Below are 14,090 nucleotides of genomic sequence, written 5' to 3'. Positions count from 1 at the left end.
TATCTCCAGTTAATAAGAGCATCTACGGTGCCAGTAATCCACGCTTTAAGTCGTCATGAGACCGAAATTCAGAGGAAGGATGGACGAATTGGTTAGAATCACGGAGGATATCCGGATCCGAGAAAGATCGCCTGGTTTGAGAAGTTTTCAACCAACGCCGGAGTGTGGTCAGCAATCTTATTGTACATAGAGAAATATGCAGTATGTATTCCCAGTATCTCAGCGCTTGGCCACAGAGTCGTCTCGGGTCTGCGCGGCGCCCAAGATTCCGACTGCAGACCTGCTCCTTCTCTGCGCGCGCTCTCTTTCTCTCTCAGCTCTCTCTCTCTCTCTCTCTCTCTCTCTCTCTCAGCTCTCGGTTGGCTGTCCTCACTACCCTCACCAGTCATATCATATACCCACATTTTTTTGTGCTGGAACATCATTTCAAAATAAACTCATTAAGGGCTTATGTAAGTTATAAGTTTTAGCTTTAAAACACTTCTCTTCCAATTTCTATGCATTGATTGCCATTCCCGATAATAATAATCATAATCATAACAACAACAACAATGATAATAACAATAATACGAAACCTTTAATATGCCTTAGTCAAATCTGTAACAGTAAGATTTAGGGGAGCCCACCAACAAGGCCATTGTCTTCATCCATTCAGACTAGCAATGGGATTTCCCGGCAGTTTAGCACAGAAGTCCACTTGCTGCTCACTAAACGTGAAATTGATGCTTAACAGGCCGGAACCCTGGCCAGTAAATTTGAATGTCATTTCCACTTTTGCATATGACCGATATAATTAGTTTTTCCATAATGCGGCGCGCGTGGAAACAGTTGGGATAATGAAAGGCGCGTCGGCCTTCAACCCCGACATATATGATGGAGGCCATAAATAGTCTTCATGCAACATTAAATTAAACTTTGCTAACGCTGGATTGCTCACTCATCCTCACCAGCTTGTTCTGGCCTTCAATCTTGCAATTTTTTTTTCCCAGGAGTTCAGGAAATAGATCTAACTGAGATTGTGAAGCCTCCTGTACTTAAAATATTTACGCTTAAAGCTGGCAGGGGAACCCTTACATGCATGTAGCCCAGATGTACTAGGGGAAGGCCCCTCCATCTACTGGAGAGAAATGTTGCAGCAACTTATTTTTGTCAGACACTGAAATACTGAAAAATGAAATGTCTCAGAAGATTATTCTTACAACGGCTGGATAATTGTTAAAATTCTGTAACTAATACTGGTTGCTATGACAGCCTAACATGCTGACATGCTTTTTAAAAACAAACAAACAACCCCCCCAACAAAGCTTAAAAATACACATTTGGACTCTGTAAAGAAGACCGACATGGCCATGTATACGAACCGCAGAGGGAAAGTGGTCCTTCTGGAAGAAGATCACTGGACGTCAGTAACTCCAAATCAGTTCCTCGGCGCATTTGCGCCATTTCCGCGTTTCGCCTGGATTCATCCAAACGCACCGAGGGACAGCTATGATGTGGTGTGCGAAATCGTCTGGAGCAAAGCTACCCAGGTGAAACCTGGAAGAGGTCAAAGTTCACTGGAAATCCAAGGGAGTAAAGACGACACTCCCTCAGTCAACAAGTCAAGTCAGAGGTAGGGTTATCTGTGGCTATACAGGCTATAACTGACCTCTCCATCATAAGCAATGAAACATGCCTTCATATAGCTTATAAGCCCATAAGCTATGAAATTAACCTCACTGCGAACCCACTATGTCTCATATCACACTTTATCCAGGTTTAATCAGTCTGTCTATATGAAGCTCAAGCAGCTTCATCATTTTGTTCCTGGGGTGTGCTTTCATCTAATTTAGATGAAATGGGAAGCGGTAGGCTCCTCAGTAATTAGTGCTAACACTGTAATATCTAATATAGGAGATGGCAACAGGTACAGGCAGTATTCTGTGTTTTTGTTTTCTTTTGTAATAATGCAGATGGTGAAGTTATAATTGGGAGTTTACAAGCGTCTTTAACATAGATTACAAGCAGTAACTATTGAAACCCAGCATTCAAATGTTTAATACTTTATTGTTCAGTAGATCAGGTAATTTATGAGTCATTAATAATCATACGGTATAATAATAATAACGTTCCTACTGTTGACTCCCTAGGATATCAGTGAGAACAGATTCCTTTTATATCAGCATCTCAAAATTCTGCTGTTTGTAAAGAAGCTCCTCCCATCTACTGTTCAGACCTTGTGTTTAGGAGGAGCAGCCAATCAGAAAAAATCTGGTTTGGGGCGGGAATAGTGAGCATTCAGATAGCTATGTCTGTTGGTGGTGTAATGTCCAGCCCCAGGGTTATTAGGGGTTTCTGTGGCTCAGGTGGTTGAGCAGGTCATCTGCTGGTTTGAAGGTCACTGGCTTGATCCCTGACTCCTCCAGGGAGGAATGTGAGTACCTTTCTACTCAACTGGGTAGAAAGTTACTATATAAGTGCCGGTTCATTTTATCTCAGTGTATTCATTCCGCAGAGCAGTTCGACCTTTGACTGAAGCAGCGCTACCATACAATGTATTCTAGATTAATTGCAATTTTCTTTTTTTTTTTCCAAAGAAGAAAAACATGGCCGACCAAGTAACAGCATGCAACTGTCTGGCTTTGTTTACGCTGGCAGAAAATTGGTCTTTTCGTTTGGATGAATTCAGTTGTTGCAAGGACGTTTTACTTGGAAAATTCAGCAAAAAGAATATAATAATGACAAAAAATGTGGATAAAAAAAGAGATTACAGTGACAGCAAACAGGGCTGGAAACCTCCTGTTGCTTATAATGAACACCATGCAAGCCTGTGACGGAACTTCCTAATGTGGCAGGTCTCAGCACTTCTGTTAATACTTCAGTCAGGCTCAGGATTGTTTCCTTGGGCAAGCTGGAAAGGCCTGGCACTGTCCTCACTGCTGTATGTTTCCAGTAGGTTACTACTGTCTCCTAAAAACTCTTTGGCATTTTAGTGCTCTCTCTCCACAGCAATGTTAGTGAACCAGAATTTATGAGCCACGTTTTTTCCCCGTCTTTTATTGAATACCTTAGCTCAAAACAAGTGTCATTGATTGTTACCGTGGCAACATCAGTCAAAGGCTAGAGTTAACATGGGGGTAAAGTGTCTATTTTTGGTAGTTTATTTTAACCTAGACTAACCAAAAAGCAAAATTATGATTGACTGTCTAAACCTACAGGCCAGTCTAAAGTTTCTATTTATATTTTGTGTATTTTATTTAATTAAAATGGCCCACAGGCTCATATTAGAAATCATAACATTTTTTTTTTTGCCTAAAACAGATAGGGTTATGGGAAAATAAATGGATTAACTGGATGGATGTGGAGTTGTAGCCTCTTTATAACTTATAACCAAGATCCCAAGACTTCATTGGAGATCAGTCGGGCTGCTGTGCGGTCATAAACCCACTGTATAATGTTAATGTACACCATCTGCTCACCCTCCGCCCAGAGCTACCATGACGTCTCCGTTATCATAAGCATCCCAGGTCTCACCGGACCGTCTGTTCCGCATCGCAGCTCGACAGTCGACAGGCTGGTGACTAAAGAGTAGCCTCATTAAAAAGTCATGCTTTGAAGCGGGTGATGCATCATACATACAGGTTGGAGCCATGGACTCTGTGATTCCTTATTTTCTAGGGAAACTGGTTTACCTGTTGGTGAGGGCAGTGAGGTTAGAAGGATCTTATGCAGGGTAAAACCCCCCCCAAAAAACATCCTATTTCACCTGGAGGTGTATTATTGCATCTTAAAATGCGATGTCAGAAAGCAGAAAATCTGACAGTATCTCCAATTAAGCCCATTTTGGCATGTTCGTGATACAAGTCACCTTTTCTTTATGCATGATCACCACAGTGATTTAGTATGAAAATGAATGTCATTTCATTTATAAACGCCTTCAAAAAGCATGCCTAACACACGATGCACGGGAAACTAAGTGACATCGCTATCACACTTTCTCATTTTTTTCACGGGGGCGAAAAAGAAGGTGCATACAAGACGACATGAGCTGGCTAACCTTGAAGTGGTGGTAATTATCCTGTGATAGCCTGTTACATGCAAAAAATCTGTTTAACCCTGCCACACACACGCCCTACGTGTCTGTGTTTCTCTTCCTGTCCAGGGCTGAGAAGCAGCAGGAAGACACAGATGATTACACGCACTATGAGGAGGACAAGAAGCAATACCACACTGACTTCACCCTTCCTTGCCCTTATCTCTTGGGCCGCAGACATCACGGCCTATCCAAGCCCGCAAGGGTGCTGAGCCCTGTGCTGGAAGTGGAGATGAGGCAAATTAAGGAAGAGGCGGGCGGAAACAGAAAGTCGGTGAGGGTTTTTTAATCAAATCTAATAACATCTGCTTTTCTCAGCATGAATAAAAATAGCATTATCCGTATTCGCCTAAAACTCGCTAATTAATGCAAGCAGTATTTTCCATTGTTTTTGAATTCGCAGTCCTGTCGGGAGAGGGATGTGCAAGACAAACAAAGGAGTGTTGAAAACTCTCTTCAGAAGATGCAGGTCTCTCAATCCAGCAGAGCAGGCACACAGAGCTCTGTACCTGCACCTCAACATCTGGTGACAAATCCTGTCTGCTTTGAAGGCCACACCCAACACCTGCCAGACAGAGAAGATTCTCTACACCCTTCTAAACTACCCGGGGATGAATGTGGAAGCGAGAAAGAGCAGAATGCAAGTAGGGGCTCAGACAGCTACTCTAGTGATGATAGTGATGCTGTTAGTCTACCTGGGGTGCGAAGTTGTGCCAATGACAGCAGCAATAATGACTCAGTGGTTAGTGCAAAAGAGGTGAAGAAAAAGGAAATTCCAAGCTCGTCTGTTGAGCTGAGCTGCGACAATGAGCAGGATTCCTTTTTTACAGCTGATGAAGACTTTCCTGCTCTCACCACCATCAACGCTGGCATTCCGCTATCTCTCACAGGGCCGCCAGCCTTGGGGAAGATAAAAGGCCAGTGGGAGATTCCCCTTTCATTCCACCCACATGACATACCCACTGTCACTTTGGCAAGTGGCGTGAATGACCCTGTGCAGGCTTCCATCCAAGGCAAACCAGAAGCACCTGAGGCAAACTCAAAAACCAAAGCACCACCAGCAGTCCCAGTGCAGAACGAGGCTTATGACCTCTTGGCCGACTTCCCAGCCCTCCAGCCCCCAAAGAACCCTTTAGCGCTTGGTGAATTGCGTCACAGGAATCCCAAGACCAACGTTTCAAAGGGGAAAGGAGTTCTCACTCCTGCTCCAAGCCACTGCCAAAGCTCTAGGGGTTCCCATGAGAGGAGATTGGAAAATTCGCCCCACGAGGTCTCCTCCATCTGTGCAGGAGATCAGAAATCTGCTCTGGACCTTCAAACATTTGGCACGGTCAGCCATCGCAACTCTTCCACCATCAGCTGTGAGCAACGGAAGGCCAACAAGCAGCCGCCGCCTAGAGGTAATAAATCTGCCATGTGTCTCTATGCCGCTAACACGCCTCTCCTTCTATCAGGTTGATCTGGTGCTGACAAATATAACTTTATGCCACTCTTAAAGCTTTCTGGAGCTAAAAATACTCTCACATTATCTCTGTCTGACAATGGATTATTAATATTAGAGACACCTTCGTACTTGGGTAATTAAAGACAGGAGAGGAGGAGCAGCAGCAGCTTGTCCCAGGCAAAAACTCTAGCTCGTCGAAGATACAAGAGTCCAGCTCTCAGGCTGCTACATTTTTTTTCTCCTCAGTTATTTTTGAAGCCCATTTAACGGAGCTCTTTTGTTTCTGCCATGAAGCAGGTGGCTTTACTACTTTGTTTTCTGTCCTTGAATTCTACTTACCTACTGATAGAAAAATAGCCAGACGAAAACATCAAAGCAACTTTACCAATCACAGGGCAGCGCTTTGCCACCTTTAATCCTCAACAAACACCCAGATGTGCGCACGAACTCACAGACACATCCGCGCTTGCAAACATTGCAAACATGTCTCTGTGTAGGTGTTAATACACTGTGATTCTGCATTGCTGTTGCTGAGAAGTACTTGCTCACTTGGATGACTCAGTGGGAAAATGTTCTTATAATGAGGGGATTATTTTGCAGTGGCAAAGTGAATTACACGGTGAGCCTTCCTGTTGGTGCAGAACAGAGCACAGATATAAGTACACATGTATAAGTACATGTTAATTTTAAGTAGAGAGTATGCCTTGTATATACTTGGATACAGTACCTCCATGAACTTTGCGCTGGAGGAGTCGTTCCTTTCCTATTCCAGCTATATTTATATATCGTATGGAACAGTATAATCTATTTGGTCTTGTTTGATTTCCCCTCGGCTTCTTAACAGGTGCACAGCTGTAACTGAAGGCGGCTCTGCTTTGCTCAGTAAATGTGCATATGTGATATACACACTGCTAGCCCTCCTCCAGCAGTTCGCAGCCAGCGCTGATATGATAGAATATACTCTCTGATAGCATGGCCCTGTTGATTCAATAGCACTTTGTCGATCCCCAGAGGGGGAGACTGCAGAAAATGTGTTTTTTTTGCACCTGAGAAGAACACAGTTCTTTTTAGGCTTACCTATGGCACAGGCCAGACAGGACACAGTGCATGCAAAATGCCCATAGCAGTAATCCACGTTCCCTTGCTGTTCATATTGCAGTTGCAGGTGCAGATGGCGTGGGTGTCAGTGCCAGGTCCTGGGCTAACGCTGCCAAGGCAGGCATGAAGCAAGCAGCTGCCCCTCAGGAGAAAGCCAGACCTTGTACCTTTCAGCAGATAGTTACCATTAACAAAGCCAAAGGTAAACTTATATCTTGGCATCTGCAGGTAATGTGTGCTTGTGTGTGTGTGTGTGTGTTGTGTGTGTGTGCGTATATATGTGTTGGATGACAAATTCAGAGGGCATCGGATATTACGTTTCACTGTGGGCCCACATGAAGAATTCATCATGATCATTCCCGAGCCCTTATTTTGCAGTGCTCTCAATGCTAAATGCTACAGAATGCCATTTTGTCCTTTACTCTGCTGCACCTCAAAGATCAAGTGTTCAGAGTTTTCATACATCCATATATCATTGTCAAATTAATTGTGATATTTTGGCATAATTACTGGATGCAAATGAGGCTGAAGTTGAAATGGCTGCTGCTCCATCTTGCACCATTGTTACTGTTTGTGACATCAATTAATCTGTGCCTTTTATCAAGCTCAACGTTGAACGCTGGCAGGTCTCTGGCACCGAGGTGGTCTGATATCGATATAAATAACAAAGTGGCGTTTTAACAACACGCACGTGTCTTTCTGGTTCCAGAGCAGATATTGAACAGAAATTTCATTAATCCATCTGTTTTCTGCCTCAGATCAAATTCTGAAAGTCAGATGTGATTTTAAGAGGATCAAATTCGTATGTATGACTGGAATATGTTAAAACTTTGCTTTTAAATTTGATTAATTATCAAACTTGTCTTGATGAAATTATGATTTAGATTAGGCATGTATCTGCACATGTGGTCAATGAAATTATGTTTCTAAATTTCCCTGAAAAGAAAAAGAAAATCTGGGTATATCAGCAACTAAATTGAATGTTTCAGCCAGCTTCCTCTCCAGAGAAGCTGCTTCTGTGATTCTGTGTTTGTACTTATAGTTTAAATGTAGAGGAGCACACGCAGTTGTTTTCTGTATAAATTATAATTTTTGGCACGCCTGTCTGGATGTGTTGCAGCAGAAGACGAATTAACAAGATGTTTAAACGACAGAGTGATGTAACCACTGCAGAAACTTTGCAAGGCAGTGGAGCTGAAAAATCAACAGTTTTCATGCTTTAGCTAAAAGTCTGTAAATAGTGTTTGAGTGATAAAAATTTATATTATTGATGCTACTTTTGTACTATCAAAGTAAGAGTCCCAAAGGGTAGCTATACATGGGACATATATCTTATTTGAAATTTATGTATACTTAAAAATATTATAATTTCCCTGGGATTCACTAATGTAAAAACTGTAGGTTCAGTATAGAAGCTTCCAGCGTTCTCAATCTTAACTAGTTCTCCTTCCTTTTTTTCCTTTTACAGCTGAATATGGTGCCACTCAAAAAATCAACAAGAAAGCAACAGTTTTCCACCCAGGATCAAATCAGAAGGCGATAACCTTGAAACAGTGCTGCTTTCACCCCTGCAACCAAATCCACTTAGTTTGCAACCCTCCTGGCTATCAGGTGAGAGTGCTAAACAGTTACTTCTCTACATATATTTAATATGTTTTATTTGTGTTCAAGTGAGGAGTTGTAGGGGTTGTACATGTGTGATTACGCTTTTTTTAAACAGTATTTTTAAGTGTGCTCAGAGTTCAGATTAAAATAGTCGAGGGAGAGATTTGATTAAAGTATAAATAATGAAGGTTATGGCGAAGTGCCTTAAACTGGCATTCTTTTCCAGTGGCGAGTAGCAGGTAACAAAAAAAAGAAACTGGTCTGTGTAGAAGTCGTTGGGGCCCTTGGCTTTGTTCACCTGTAACCTCAGTAAACTCTTTTTTTGACATTATGATCTCAGTCGCTAATTTTGAGTCTTACTGAATACAGCATTGTGTTAACTTTGTAAACAAAAACGAGATAAAGTATTTGGGCAATATGAATATGCAATGTCTGTCTCAAAGTTGGCTTCAAGAAATGAAATAGTGACATCACAGTGGGCCTGTCCATCTTTTAAATACAGTCTATGGTTAAACACAGCTCTCAGTCCAATAATGTTGCCAGCTTACAGCATTACCTAAGAGATAGAAAAAACACAGGCAATGACTTTATCATCCCACCTTTGTCATGCTGAAGTATCTCATACCTAAGGAAAAAAACTGTTATCATTTCAGCTACATCTGTTTTTACACCTACTTTCACTATATACTTGCAGAGTGGGCGGGTTCTGACAGACTAGTGTTGTTCAAACCGAATACAGCAAGTTGTGCACTTACCTGACAGAAGCATCACATTCGGTCACGACTGTCACTCTTGCTGCTCCATTCCTCCCGGAGGAGCCACTGTGACTGAAGCACCGGTGATATAAAGAAAATGACTAGACAATATTATGTGACTGTTGTGATCCTTTGGCGTATCCTGAGTAATTACTTTTAGACAGCTGGTGATATGATGCATACAGCAGGAATGTCCAGGAGAGCCTGTTTTACCTGAAATGAAGGTCCATGCTGCTAGTGACTGTCTGAATGAGGTCACCCATTCTTTTACTTTGGTGAATTTTGGATCTTTAAAACATTGCACTGAAGAAAAAGGACCTAGATCTCAGCCCGGCTAAACACCTATGGGTGATTTTTAGCATGTCAGCACCCTCCGGCATCATCATTGAACACCATGAACGAATATGTTTTAATGGATAGATCCTCCATCCATGAAGCTGTTTGGGCATGAAGCTGTTTTGGCAGCACCTTTCTAAGACACCCAAGACTCCCCAATCTTCCTTTTCTCTTGATTCAGACAAGAGTTAGTCGTGTGAGTAAAGCGAGAAGAAAAAAAAGTTTCTCTCCATTAAAAACAGAACACCACATTTTTATATCTTCACCTCTTTCTCACTCTGCCCTTTTTAGTCTCTGACCTATTTAAATTTGGGTTGCACTTTCTTTTAGCGTGTGCGATGGTGACAGTGACAGCAAGGTTTGCTGCACTCTAAGGTTTGCCCCTTTGGCCTAAGCACTACCAATCCAGCAGGATAATTACTAAAGCTGCAATGCACATTCCCCCTGGGTGGAAGTGGCAATGTGAAGGTCTCTTGATGTCTGCTGAGAAATGAACTGCAAGGCGACGAGCCTGGGCAAGGGAGAGAGACTGGCGATGGAGAAACTGTAAAATGTGTGATGCTGATGGAGAGAGACATTATGAAAGTTTTATTTTTGGCAGCAAAACAGCTGATGCTGAGATTTAAGTAAATGTTTATAGATGATGTGAAAAAGTTATCAGTGCTATCTTAGACACTGACATGTCTTCAAATCTTTCTCTCTGTCTTTGTCAGTGTTTTGCTCTCAGACATGTAGAGGGTCTAACTCATGTGCCAGTTCTCCTTCTGATGCTCTCCATAACCTAAATATTCTGCTATAAAAGTTTCACAGGACAGAAAGAAAGGCTAGAATCTGGAAAGGAATATCTAAAAAGACCTTGTTTTATCTCTTCATCCTTGATGCTTCCCCTTGGTAGACTGTATGGATGAGAATATTCTGTAAGTGGATGATACTAACTACTTTCTGAAAACCTCAAGGTTACTTAGCTAGAACCATGGTCCTGCATGTATATCTATATCTATATCTATATATATATATATATATGTATATGTATATATGCCTGCAATATTCATATTGCAGGCAGAGTGTTTCAAACTCTCAGCCTCTCAATAGGTCACTCGAGCCACTGCTAAGCATTGATTTAACCCTTTTCTGTCTCAAGAATCGAATTCATGATCCATTAGATACTACCTCAAAGACAGAGCAATTAAGTTAAGCTCCTCTCATTGCACTAGGGAGTTGGCATACCTAGGCTAGTATTTGGGTGCCACGGCATCCAACTTAAGAATGAAAAACAAAACAGAATCACAAACTGACAGTTAAAAATGTTCCACTCTTGGCAGACACACAAAAAGAAACGAGTGGCCAAATTGTTCCATTTAGCAGCCTGATGGATTGGCTGTTGAAAATGTAGGATTTTCAGAAACACGGCACATTTGGGGAGCAGTGAGAGGAGGAGAAGGAGGGATGGCCTCGGCACTCCTCAGCCTGTGTGGTGTGTGAGTGGCAGAAACGTAGGCTGAAGTTTTCGCTCTCGCGCTCTTCTGTCTTCGTCCACCTAACAAGCCCGTCTCGAAGCTGTTGCTAGGCTACACTGGTCCGTTGTTATCCTCCGGCTGGTGGCCTTTTCCGTCTTCATGTCTACGTGTTCGTATCGGTGTGTGCGAGTGTATGTTTGATATCCTTAATGCAGAAAAAGACGGAAAGGCAAAGTGCAAAATGAAGGACAAGGAATATGATTAGAAGTTTGACCCTTAAGATCCACGAATTACATTAGTGTTTAGTGTGTTTAGCGGCATTTCCATTTGATCAGAGTGGTATGATTACTACCTCTGAACATTTGTGAGATTAGTAAAGTTTAAGTGTCCTAATCACCCTGCAGTAAGGTAAGCACTAGATTGAAAAAATATAATAATCTGAGTGTGTTTTGGTAATAGCAAATTGTGAGGTCAAATCAAAATTTTAATGCAAGTTTGTATACATATGTGCTCAAAACAGCCTCTATGTTATCTGCAAGGTAAATATAGTAAACTAAAACTCAACAAAAACTACATGTGAAAAAACATTTTAGTTAACTAAAATTAACTGAAAGTGTTTTTGAACAGTTTTAAATAAAATAAAATAAAAGATAGAGGCACTTTCCTTAGTTTTAGATTTTTAGTTTTAGTTTGGACAGACAAAAGTTTTGAGACTTAAATCTTTACAAGACTGCTTTCATCTGCTTTTAAAAAGTTCTCTTTTTAATGTAATACTGATTTCCCAAATCTTGCAAATGACATATGGCCTAATAATAACTAATGATTAAATGCAGAGTGTTGCATAAACATACAGAGAGTGAAAAGAGGTGGGTGTAGAAGAAACACTGCATCACGGGAACCCTACAGTAGCCTAGGCCTATTGCTGCACACCTAAAGAAGGCTTTAGGGCCTCCTGATCCACCCGAACTGGGAGCTGGTTCCACAGAAGAGGGGCCTGATAACGGAAGGCTCTGCCTCCTGTTTTACCTTTAAACACCTTAGGAACCCTGCAGTTTAAGAGCAAAGTGCTCTATTTGAGTTATAGGGTATTATGAGGTCTTCAAGATAAGATGGGGCCTGATTATTCAAGACCTTCTATGTAAGTAGAAGGATTTTAAATTCATGTCTGGATTTAACAGAATTTGTAATTGTTAGGGATGCTTCAATGGGATCTTAGACTTCACAGAGCTTAAGTTGAAAGGCTGAAAAATATAATATGTGGGCACCAAAACAAGGTTCCACACATTGTTATATGTGCCCTAACAGGTAAACAGTAAAGCTTTTAAAGAATACAGGATGCTTGGAACTGTTTTCTTTTGAGCAGTTGAGCAGAAGACGCCTCAACTTTTAAGAGCTCCACTGATTGGCTGTAGGTCACGAGAGACACAGATGGTTCTGGGTCCAGACAGTGTGAACCATGCTCCGTGTCACCTGTCATGCTAACCCTTGATTTACTCGGAGGAGGTTGCAGAAATTGCAGAACTACAGAAAGATATGGGAATATGATTAGCAGTCGCTCAGACGCATCAGTGAGAATGTGTACAGGGCCGACTGCACCGTCTGCCACTGGGTTTTCTCCATTAGTCATGGAGGAATCTGTGACATCAAACAACATGATGGAAAATCAGGAGGAGTGAAAGGCTGCAGATGGCACTTCCAAGTGAAGGGAAATGATGATAGCCATCGGCCATAAAAAGTGCATCATTGAGAGCCCTGAAGCCAAAATGTATCTCATTGTCCCAAATGCTGGAGATATTTGCTCGACTCGTGTGTCAGCTTTCAGTGTAGCAGATAATGTTTTGGCTACAGTTTTATGTTGTCTGGCATTGAGTGAGCAGTACAAAAGTCTATTAACTACCCTTATATGCTGAAACCTGACACTAAAGTGTCCCAGTGCCTAGAGTCAAAAAAGTGAAGCCAAGGGGTCACACTGCATATAAAGTTTTAAGCTTTTAGATCTCGCTCTCTGGTCTGCATTCTGTTTTTGGATCACCCCCTCCACCTCCCACCCACATTCTGGCATTATCAAATGGAGGGTAGAACAATGCACGAGCACCCCGCGTTGTATTCCCCAGCCAAAATGCAAATGACAAAGCATTATTATTAGTTTTATCATTATTGCACGGCTTTACATCATGATAAATTACCTCTTGACTGCAATTGTCAACTGGATCTCTCCTCTAATTAGCTAATTTGCTCATCTACGCGGTGGAAAAGTGACTATGTGATTAATGTGATTTAGAGTCCAGCAAAATATGTAATAAAACTTGATTAATGAAAAATATTATTTAATAAGAATAACTGAACTTGGCACTTTTTTTCTTTTTTAAATTATAATTGTGCGATAACACAGGCATGGAAAAGCAATAATCACTGATGCTTGAACCTCGCATAATTTTTTACCAATGACACAAAACTGTACGTAACATTTAAACAGCTCCAAAATGTGGTTTATATTGTTTATTCTTGTATTTTATCAAATGGAGTACAAACTAACAAGTCCAGGCTTGTTCTGTTAGTTTGTGTTCCAAGCAAAGCATTTAGGCACATAATCACTTGTCAGGAAACTTATTGCTCTTACAGTCATGTAATGAGTTGTCTTGTACAGTTGAGTAATGTTACTCCTTCTGTCTCCTCTTTCCTCAAGGGAGGACAGACACACACACACACACACGCACACACACACGCACACACAGAGTGAAAAAAAGTGCAAAGGAGGGCAGCACACCACAGTGCACAAGCACAACACGAGCCTTCGACTTGACTATGTTGTCAAGCAGCTACTAATGTGTATTCACTATTGATGAACCTTGTTCTTTAGCCTCAACTCTGAAAAAAGTTTGCCCCAGCCTGCGAGTTCAAAGGGACTGTCATTATTATGGTGCAATTCCAAGGAAGAAACGCACAACATTTGGATACACTGCTTATTTTGGTTCATGTCTTATAAAGTATGATTCGAATTATTTTTTAAAACACACTGGATTTGCAATCTTCTACTTCCTGGCCTCCTTTCAGATTAGCAAATTCAAAATATCCAAAATACACATTACTCATATTCATTTTTTTTCTACCTTTCTATTGGGTGTTTGTACCAATTAGTACGTATTTAATAGTTACAATCTGCAAAAAAATGTTTTCCCTAGAAATCAACTGCAGAAATTATATGATGTAAATATATTCAACTTTGAAAAAAAATAATAATGAAATTGACCTTTTTTGGCCGTTAAAATTATCTTAAGGTATTTATGCTCAAAATCCTGACTTTAAGTAGTCTGATTACATGT

The 14,090-nt window shown here is 41.2% G+C and overlaps 1 protein-coding gene across 3 annotated transcripts in view; it reads left to right on the top strand.

Annotated features, from left to right (window-relative positions):
• The first annotated feature begins 1,275 nt into the window (after positions 1-1,275).
• Positions 1,276-14,090, top strand: part of LOC120435659 — a 30,348-nt gene continuing 17,533 nt past the window's right edge. The window contains exons 1-6 of one of the 3 annotated variants that reach the window (XM_039605474.1): positions 1,276-1,612; positions 4,142-4,346; positions 4,449-5,472; positions 6,676-6,816; positions 8,083-8,225; positions 8,914-9,075. In XM_039605474.1, coding sequence (XP_039461408.1) covers positions 1,344-1,612; positions 4,142-4,346; positions 4,449-5,472; positions 6,676-6,816; positions 8,083-8,225; positions 8,914-8,937 — 1,806 coding nt within the window. In that variant the 5' untranslated portion in view covers positions 1,276-1,343 and the 3' untranslated portion in view covers positions 8,938-9,075. Of the gene's footprint in view, positions 1,613-4,141; positions 4,347-4,448; positions 5,473-6,675; positions 6,817-8,082; positions 8,226-8,913; positions 9,076-14,090 lie in introns of those variants that run through there. The other 2 variants (XM_039605472.1, XM_039605473.1) reach the window with 2 other exon arrangements.

This window comes from Oreochromis aureus, linkage group 22 (genome assembly GCF_013358895.1).
Source record: "Oreochromis aureus strain Israel breed Guangdong linkage group 22, ZZ_aureus, whole genome shotgun sequence".
Taxonomy (NCBI): Eukaryota; Metazoa; Chordata; class Actinopteri; order Cichliformes; family Cichlidae; genus Oreochromis; species Oreochromis aureus.
Note: the sequence above shows the minus strand (reverse complement) of the source record. Positions and strands in the feature narration are given on the sequence as shown.